Source organism: Haemaphysalis longicornis, unplaced genomic scaffold (genome assembly GCF_048455015.1).
Source record: "Haemaphysalis longicornis isolate Haplotype H1 unplaced genomic scaffold, Haemaphysalis longicornis Haplotype H1 scaffold_5, whole genome shotgun sequence".
Lineage (NCBI taxonomy): Eukaryota > Metazoa > Arthropoda > Arachnida > Ixodida > Ixodidae > Haemaphysalis > Haemaphysalis longicornis.
The window spans coordinates 157,569,097-157,579,392 of NW_027526385.1; the positions used below are offsets into that span (position 1 = coordinate 157,569,097).

Here is a 10,296-nt window from a genome sequence, read left to right on the forward strand (position 1 = left end):
TGAAGTTTTCTCAAGCTGATCTTCTCAAAAGTTCAAAACCGAAACTGTGTTAGCAAAAAAAAAAAAAAAAGAACGCCAGCTAGCTGTAAACTAACGTTGGCTTCCAACGCCAGAATATGACATTCCTAGCAATGTACATGGTCACACAGGCTCATCAACCATCGTTATCAATGGAGATTTACAAAAAATAGAGCAATTCCGACGCAACCACTGTTCTCCTACACTCCTTGGATCGGCCTGGCACAATTGACTTTCGTTTTGAGAAAGATGGTCCAACACCTGGCAGAAAGTGTCCCAGTGGATGGAAATCAGTCGATTAACATCGTGTCCATGATGGTTATGGCAGGCCGGAGTAGTGCACATCTCCGAGATGCAGGTACCGCCGCACTCTTCTCCAGCAGTACTCGTTCAGGTCGTCCAATTGCGGCCGACCATCGCTGCTTGGAAGGCAGACCACCCGTTCCTTCACTACTCCGCTGAGTCTCATGAAGCCGTCCAAGCTTTCGATGCTCCGGAACGCTCGTCGAATCATGGAAGCTGCGTGGGCACTTTCAACGGTGGCCACTCGCATGAGTTTTTCCGGCAGTGCGGCATGACGGTGCATTCTTTCCAGGGCTTGCGCTTCGAACCTGACAAGAAGAATATTTTTTTACAATCCTGGGAGTTGATAATGCGATAAGAGGTTACAAGCTACCACAAGCAACAAAAGAAATAAGGTTCAAGCTCTGTCAGTGTTGAAAGCTTCGTAAAATTAATTTTACAAGATCTCAGCGCGAGAACCCGTCCAAGGTAAAAAATAACGCGGTACGCTAAAGAGGTTCTTCAAGTGCTGCTGCGATAATTCACACATAGCGGGCATTTTAAGCAAATAAATTCTTAACAATTGAAGACCCCGACTCGGTGTCTTGACAGCATTCGCTATAAAGGCGCAGTGTACTTTTAGAAGGTGAAATTGGTTTTCTAGAGACTACTACCGACCCGCGGAACATTATGGCAAGAATTACTAATTACAGTTTATGCCCTCTGGTTCACGCGAAGGGAAACAGAAGGCATAAAGGGCATTCTCGCGAAGGGAAGGATTTGTATGAAAGGACCACGGGTTATACCCTCTGGCAGTTTGCAAATGAATGTTAACAGCGGAGTTTTTTAACCTTATAGTTAGGCCGTGGATCGTTCCAGAAAGCTCAGCCAGCCGAGCGCCGGGTGTCGGCCAGCTCGACCTGCCATAACGCTCCTCCCACTGTTCGCGACGTTGCCACTCACGTGCTGTTCTCGACCGTTCACGTGTGTTCGCGCCTGAACTGAGGAGCAGGAGCCCGGAGTTGGCGAAGCCCTTTCCGCGGCTTCTAGCGCAGGATAACGCAGCCCACTTTGGGAGAGATGTGAAAGCCTGCGGACTTTCTAAAACTCTCCATTCCTGCTAGTCATGGAGAACTTTAGCGCGAAGTTCGGAAAGCCATAGGAAGTGCAACAGCGTGGTTTCCGACGGAAGGGGGGGGGGGGGGGGGGGCGGTGGCGGTGGGAGGACGCCAGCTCTGTTGCTTCTCCAGCCTTGCACCCCTACTGCAGGCTGCGCAGAAGTTTTTTCTGCTTCTCCTCATCAAGACCACAATCGGAATCTTTTACGGCACGAAAAATCCGTACTCTGCATAGTTGCATCACGTGCACATTGCACCGGGAGTTGGCGTTGCTAACGGTAACACGCGACTTCAAGGAGCTTAGATCGGGACGCCGACGCCACCTTGGTGCTTGCACCATTCTCCGCATGGTGTGGAGATCCTGACACCCAAGCCATTGCGCGAGCACTGGGTTTGTGGCGTTGCGCGGCGCTTTTCCCCTCTCTCCCCGAAATGTCGGCTCGTCTCGGCGCCACTGTGCACAGCCGAGCCGTCTTAAACTACTGCCTGAGGTGAAGGCTGCCGTTAAACGCCCGTGTGTACGAGATTTCGGCGCACGATAAAGATCCCCAGGTGGTCAAAATTAATCCGGAGCCCTCCACTACGGCGCGCCTCATCGCCTGCGTTGCGTCGGCGCGTTAAACCCTACAATCGATCAATCAATGAAGGCTGCCGTTGCGGCTATAAAACACTGTCAAGCAGCGGGCGCTCCGCTTTGGTGGGGGAGCTAACCTCACCTCATTGGCCCGTTTGAACAATTCCGAAACCCCGCTCTCGCCGGGACGCGAACGCGCCTGCGTTCGCGTCCCGGCGAGAACGGACCCCCCTGCGCGGGGGTCCGTTCGGGGAGACGCTTCCAGGACGCCGAAGCCGTTGGCCGAAGGTATGTGACGCTTTCTTTACCAGCCGGCTGCAACTCTGTTGCGCCGGCGAAAGCCCACCAGCCCTTCCGGCTGCGGCCCGTGCCTAAGGCTGCTCCTGTTATCCCTACGCTTATTTTACCGCTCTTTCCAGCCCCTACAGGTGGCGCTGCAGAAAACGGCAATGGCGGACGAGACGGTGATCGGGCCACCGTAGCAACATGAGTGCCAGAATCAGTAGCGGCCTAAAAGCCCATTGCTCCACTTGAAACAACTACTTTCTTGAAAAATAAATGCATGCATACGTTGTTGATCGCGAGACAATATTCGATTCGTTTCAGGGTGTCTGTTGCGGTGTAGAAAGCGCTGTGTGCGAGGCAATCCGCTGTGCATGGCCCAGGCCGCACGGAAGTGGTTTGATAACATCCCCGTCTTATTGGGCGAACTACCTGCTACAGAATGTGCAACGCCAAGTTTTGGGATATTATTGCAGTGTACGTCCATCAGTGTACGTTTTACTTTAGGCGTGTTCGTTTCCGTGCGTACACACTAAGCAGAAGCCCGTGCGCACCATGCGCGGGCGATATGTGCGTATTGCGGTGTTTTGCTTGGGTGTAGTAAAACCTAGTCACGACATTGAGTAGCAAACGGCGAAAAAGAGGCTCCCATTACGTCGTATCAAGTGGTGTACAAACGAACGTGTTAGCATTATATGAAATATATATATATATATTGTAAGCCCACGTATTTACGCGTGCATGTAGCATACACTGGCGTGTGATATTGAAGCGTACACTGTTAAACTACAGGCAGTACTTTACGGGTGTGCTACTGTCTTGTGATAATTTAATTTATGTTAAAAACTAATTTACGACTGAAATTACGTTATGTTGATTTGACTGTCGGTAAGGTTTTTAGTGCGTCGATCCTTATTACCATAACGAAAACGGGAGCTACCAAATCCATTAAAGAGCTCGCATTTGAACTACCAGACCCAGTTACAGTATTGTCGTTTCTAAAACATCTCGCTTAGACACACTTATTTCGATATTCAATGATTAATCAATAAACACATCCCCACATTTGCTTCTTGCCTTCGCGTGCAAAAAGTTTTAAGTTGTTTTTTTATTGAACTAAAACCAAGCGGATTGGACAGCCTCTACTGCTTATTTATTTATTTATTCATGCAGGATACCTTACAGGCCCATGGAAGGGCATAGCGTAAGGGGGAGCACATAATTTGTAAAGGGGAACTACCGACAGAGAAACAAAAAATGCGCAAGGAAATAAACAGAAGTAAGAAGTCAAAACGCAGCAAATACAATGTTTGAAGAAGGAAAAACACAAGTCAAGAATGTGAACTGAAGTTAACAAAAATGATAGGTATGTATACAATCAAAGGTACAGGAATTCATGAAAGCATGTTTGGAAGCAGTGGAATTGAGCCAATTTAATTACAGATAAGCGAAGATAGGTTGACATATTATGCGGCAGTGATTGTAAATAGTACCCGAAAAAGACGATCACAAGGTTATACAAAAAGCCTACAAAATCAGCGTCCTCACCGCAAATAACTATTAAATGTGGCAGGCGTAATTCAGTAAAGAATAATTAAGGCCCTACGTACGAACGCGTGGGTCCGAAGGACTTCCATTTTTCTCCGCAGCAGACACCGATGAGTCTGAAAACTCTTTCGTTTACATGCAGCTTATATAGCTTTAACAAAGTTGAGAGAATATGAACGCTCGTTCAGTCTATATTTTCAGATTATTTATACGGCATTGTCGAGTACTATATATGAAATTACAATTTTCCTGTCGCTTCTGCGAGCCCTCACGGATGCCGCCGGCCGCATCCGCCGGAGCGACCGGTCCGCCGATCATCATCTCCCGGCTTCGAACAAATTCCGCGCGGCGTCACTAGCGTCGCTGGAAAGAGCGAATAGTAAGGCCGTACCTACAATGGGTCTCTTTTGTGAGGGATTTCGTCCCAGCCTCCATGCTCTCATGTTTGATGTCTTCAATGTAGGCGACGAAATCAACCTCGAGCCACGCTAGCCTCTCATCATCACTTGAAACAAACGGCGCTTCTCTGGATTTCCACCCAGCAATATCGTGAAGGTCATACCATCGGGCAACATACTTCATGAAAGTAATGGTTAACCCACAGTCTCCGAATTTCTTAGCGCTCTTGTGGCACTGTGGGTTGCTGTGAAGGTACTCAAGGGTGGTAATTACTACCGGAGAAAAAATAGCCGTACCACGAGACACCTTCATTTTTTCCAAATTTGTCGGCTCAACGTGAGCTCTGCTCAAAATGCGCACCGGCTTCACCAGCAAATTCTCTTGGATGTTGTGGAGCTCTTTCAAGAAAAAACCACCTCTAATTGGCCCTACTCCGTCAGACATTTCCCTTTCCAACAGGTTGGTTCTAAGGTTCTTGATGAGGTGGCTTGGATCGAACGACAGGAATAAGGGTGCTCCTTCGCGCATGGGGTGCGGCACAACATGCTGCAGCGTGCCGTCCTCCGACATGTCCCGGAACATTGCGGTGTTGGTCTGATGATTGTCCGCAACGATGCGCACAATCCGAAAACCCGGTTCTTCAACTGCCCTCATGACATGAAGGGTCATATTCAGAAGATTGTCGTGTTTTAGGTTCTTTGTGAAAAAGTAACCTGCCGGGATAACGTACACCGTTGACAGACCGCGAAGTACAAAACAAAGAAGCCTATTAGCCACTTCGCTAGCACGTGCTGGCCCTTCACACTGAGCATCGATAAGGCCAAAGATCCTGTCAACTTGTCGATCGTAAATGAGCTTCTGCTGTATTGACATTTCATCTACGATGAGGCTGCAGTAGGCCTCGTTATCTGAACGGAAACCTTGCCTTTCCGTCTGCAGCCGTTCCCTGATGAGGCGTGTCACTCCAGTTTCGCCTGTGGACGATCCAACGAATCTTTGAAGCGTGCTTCTGCAAGGCAACTTCAGAAGGTTTCTGGAACGCACGTGGTCGTACCCTTTCCGAGAGCACGCTTTCCATAGGCACTCTCTTACTGTTGTCTCTTGCCATGTTGGTCTGGCTTTGTCGAAATTCTCCACTTGCTCAGAAGAAACCTAGCGGTTTTGTCACCCTCTTTTGCGGCGTCACGAATCTTCACAACTGCCTGCACAGCGCGATCCTCCTCGAACTTCTTCACTTGTTCGCGGAGTTCGTCGCAGCGTTCTTGCAGTTTTTGTAGTTTTTCGTTTAGTCTGTTTGCTTGCATTTGAAGGCGGTGGGCATTTTTCTTGGTATCACTGATAAAGCCTGTCAGATCGAATAAAGTCTGGCATTCTTGAGTCCCAAAATTAGGTTTGCCGCATGACTGCTTGTCCGTGAGAGAGTAGAGGATTGGGTCTGCATCTGTTGGTGAGTGCGGTGGCATCGGTTGATGTCTTTCTTCATTCCCAGTTAGGGTCGTTTGATTTTCTGCAGCCGTTGTGCTCACTTGCTCTTCATTGCTTGCTTGAGATGACGGCGCACACGCCTCGAGCGGCGGCCGAACAAGCGCCCTCCTTCTTTTCGGGCTTCCCGGCTGCATGTACGTTGGGTACGACGGGAATCTTGTCGGCACAGCTGTTGGTAGCAAGAACTTGCGCTTCAATCCCACCTTGTAGTCATCCTCTTTGAAGTGCAGCGAGCAAACGACTGATCGGGAGCTTGGTTTCCATTGGCTGCCTTTGTCGATACCTTGACGGGAGATGTTGTGCAGCCAGGCGTCACGGAGTTGCTCTTTGGCCGGAAACTCGTGGTAGCAGACGTCCGAGGTTTTCGAGGAATTCGACTTGCAGCGCGGCACGCAGCAGTACTTAGGCATTTCATAGCCTGAAGCACACTAGTACGTTATATTAAGCGCGCAATGCGCGGAAGTATGCGAAACGAAAAGCTCAAAGCGCTCACGCGAGCTTCAACACTCCCGCCACTGCAGCTTTTCGCGCCCAAACCGTAGTCTGCGCTGATACGTGGCGCCCCACTGCGAGTACAAGCGGCAACCGTAAGCTTCGCTTTCATGACCTCGCCCGTCGCCCACGCGCGATGGTACAAGCCGCATTAATCCTTCCGACCACGGCTGCTCGATGGATCCCATCGAGGGGCCGTGTTCCAACCGTGTTGCTTGCCCGGGTTATTCCGGTTCCACTCTCCTGAAGTTAACATGTACGGATTACTAACACTGGAAGCTGAGCTAATTCGTTGCTGTTCTCCTGAAGTTAACATGTACGGATTATTAAAACTGGAAGCTGAGCTAATTCGTTGCTGTTCAAAATGAAACACGACAAGCAGTGCAAATGCTAGACGACATAGAATCACGCAGAAATACACAAGTTCTCACTCGCACGCAGTTTTTATTACATCTTTGAATACACACCCAAGCGGCCTTTCAGACTTCACACAACAAATTTCACACATACGGGACACTCGATCGCACATGCGAAATCAAACCCCGATTCAAACGAAATACGGAAAGAAGAAAGCAAACCACAAACACATTACCGATAGCACGCAGGTGTTTCTCTAGCAAAACAATCAGGTTTGCAGCGCATCTCAGCATTTTACGTCCCTGTTTAACGAGTAAATAACTGGTTTACTAAGTGATGTGGCCAACTATTTCTCCGCATTTGGGGACACGTAGTTCGGGGCAAAATTACCGTACCTGAATTCAAACATGAGACAGCCCTGGTGCTGCTGAGCCTGTGCTTGGCCATGTTAAAACACGGCCGTTTTAACATTGTCCTTCAATTAGCATATGGTGAATGGCAGCTTAACAGAATTTTATTTTCCAGCACAAACAGGCTGCAGTGTTCAAACCGAATTGGCATTGTAACATCTACAGTCATATTCCCGAACATCGCGGGAACTGGGTCGCGGGAGCGGTCGCATCGCTTTCGTCCTTTGAAACCGCGAGCAAGAATTACTTACCGCCGTCAAACAGATGAAATTCTTAGATGTTGAAGGCATGTCTTTGCCGTAAATTGTGGTGTTATTATTTTCCAGATACGCATGTTACAACGCGAGTGAACGACGTTTGAAGGAACGATGACCGTCGGTATTCCGTAGGCGCCCCGAAGCGACCGCCGCGGGAGCTGTCACCGATGCGTGGCGCCCTCGCCGAAAGTAGCGGCGGCAACTGACAACTCCGCTCTCACGCCCTCGCCCATTGCCGGCGCGTGAATGAGCAGGCCGGACCTAGTTTCCATCGAGCGGCCGTGACTCGACGAACACGCCGTGCGGTACGCGCATGTGAGCGAATGGGCCGCGTCTTCCTCGCTGCTGCGAGCCGATCTGGCCAGCCCAGCGATGCGCGCGCGCACAACGTGCGCGCACCCCGGAATTTGCCCTGACCGAAGAGCCCACTGGTTTTTCGCCGACGACTCCCACACTTGCGCGTGGCACCCCATCGCGTCTTTCACCTAAAGGGAAGTGCGTACCGCTACTGTAAATTATGTAATTGGGTCTGTAAAATATGTGAGTAGTACGTTAGTATAAAATAAACGTCTTCCCTCCGTACCCCGGGCATATTCCTTTGTCGCCCCCTTCTCCACCTGCCCAACAGAGGCGGTGTTAAGTTGGCGCGACGGCGTTTCAGTATCGTGAGCGTGCTCAAATAGCTCGAACCCGCGGTGGTTCCTCGCAGTGTGCATGAGTGCATGCCTTGTGCAATGCTAGGGTAATGCATATTGTGGGGTAGAGAGACCACAATGGTCACTAATGGTCTCCGAATGGGGTGGATGCCGGGTGTGCGAGCTTTGAAGTCGGCGTTGCCAGGTCTTCAATCTGTGATTCTAGGTGCGGTATTGCCAACGTAAGAGTATTACTCGAAACTCACTGCGAAACCAGAAGGAATCTCTGTCCCTCTATAATACGGTCGATTGCTCTAACAGTTGTACCTATTTGAAATCCGATGGGGGATCGTTCGATGATGTTGATGATGGCTCGCTGATCGAAGGCACATAGCAGACGACGGTCTACTCCGCAAAATGTACATTTTATTACAATATTTACAGCTAAGTTACAGCATACACCGCAGTACCATTGCTCGAGGAAAGCTCGAGAAGAGCCCGCATCAAGCGGGGCTCTCTCCTACCTCTACAACAAACACTTTGGTTTTATTAAAAAAAAGAGGCGGAACCAAAGGCGGAACCAAAGAGGCAGAGAAGGGCACATATTGAAAATATCTGGCCATTCATAGGGCACACAGCCGCCACAGGCGGAGTTCATAATTAAGCAACTGGCCCACCCCTTGTCCCAAACTCCTTTCCCATTCCCACGCAAACTATACTCGGTTACAACTCAAGAACGGCACCACCTCATGTAGTGCATCACTGCGCCAAAGCGCCGGACCCGTGACGTCAGTGCGCGTGCGTTTTGAAAGGGGTTTTCTATGAATGCGTGATATCGTCTGCCTTGTCTCACGCAGTTTGTTTGTCGTCACTGGAGTCGTTTATAAGCATATTGAGTCCACAAAATCATGGGAACGGCTCACGCCATGTTCTAAATATTCCCAGTAACGCCCTACTTGCGCCGCTCGGGGAAACATCCGGCTACGGTGATGAGGCACAGCGGCAACTTCCGGTGCCGTTCTTAAAGGAGTACTGACACGAAATTTTTATGTTACGTTTTTTTTCGCTGCTATGCGTGCCTACCAGCCCACTAATCATAGAATGACAGATTAGACGGTCGAGCGCAGCGTAAACATTGATTTACGGCGTCGTTTATTCGTGCCAGTTTCGGTTTCGACTGAAAAACGCCGAGCGGCCGCCATGACAGCATGTATAACATGACGTCACCATTCTTGCCGTATCGCTGCCTCTCTGGAAGCGCGCGCGAGCGAGCGCACGCGCGCGCCCAGACCGGCCGAGGTTTTCGCCGTCCCCACAGGCCCGGGCAGCATGACGTCAGTCCCAAAACTATGACGTGTACACACGCCCGAGCAGCGCGCGCCAACCACAGCCAGCGCGTCGGCTTCGTCACGGGAGCCCCGACGTCGGCAGTTTGGGGCACGTAGCAGATGATGTCACGTCGGCCCGCTCTGGGCTTTCTCGTGCGGGCGAAGATTAAAATGGATTTTAAATATGTTTCGCTGAACGGTTGCTGTTGAAACTTGCTGGGAGATATCTCCTGATAAAAAGGAAGCGTTTTACATAGTTATCTCAGCTTTGAAATTTCGTGTCAGTACTCCTTTAAGTCGTCACCGAGTATAGACGTCAATACTCAGAAAGGATTCGCACGAAAAGCCGCGAGACGAAAGACAAAGAAACCAAGTCTGACGCGTTGTTACACCGATTTCGGAAGTGGCATCAAAGGGCCCGACAAGGCTACACTCCCCGAACCCCACATGCCAAGAAACGGCTGCGGTGTGTCGCCGCTTGTTTACCAAAGGTCGCCGCCGCTGCACCATGCCCGTTTCCGCGGCCAACGGTTTGAGAATTTATGTGCAGTTGACACTCCGTTTCCGGTAATCCCCGAATTACTCATTTCAAAACAAACCATAGCGCGTTACAGTTTCAAAGAAAGCGGTCACCGCCGCTGCCGCCGCTTTGATTTCGCGTCTTCATGACGATTTATGACCCGGCCACTGCGCGGCCGCTACAGGCTCCGCGCCTCAGCCTGGACAATCAGCGCGCCCGGTGTGAAACCACATGGCCCCGGCCCCTCACATGCTTCTGAGAATTAGGGCCAACCGATTCCCTGTTCCAGCCGAAGCCCTAAGCTGTGCCCGCTGCCCCCGCAAGAAAGACAAAAATAATGCAAAGAAAGTGCTTCCATATGCGGCGCGTCGCACCCCTCAGCCACTCTAGGCCGATTCATCGACACTCCGTACGGACCTCTACGTAAATGAAAAAAAAAAAAAAAAAAAACAGTGGAAGCCATTTTAGCAATTAGGGTATGAAGGGTATGGAACCGGGAAAATGTGTGCATAAGCACTCACTGCAATGTTTTACCAAACTTGATGGTTGTAAGCAAATGGCTAAAAATATCCGGAAATTTCTCACTTGTGG

The 10,296-nt window shown here is 50.1% G+C and overlaps 1 protein-coding gene across 2 annotated transcripts in view; it reads right to left on the reverse strand.

Moving 5' to 3' along the window:
• Positions 1 to 241: 241 nt before the first annotated feature.
• The window catches only part of LOC144139484 (uncharacterized), a 76,149-nt gene continuing 66,094 nt past the window's right edge, over positions 242 to 10,296 (reverse strand). Inside the window, exon 2 of one of the 2 annotated variants that reach the window (XM_077671814.1) lies at positions 242 to 629. In XM_077671814.1, coding sequence (XP_077527940.1) covers positions 338 to 629 — 292 coding nt within the window. In that variant the 3' untranslated portion in view covers positions 242 to 337. The remainder of the gene's footprint in view (positions 630 to 10,296) is intronic. The other variant, XR_013316225.1, reaches the window with a different exon arrangement.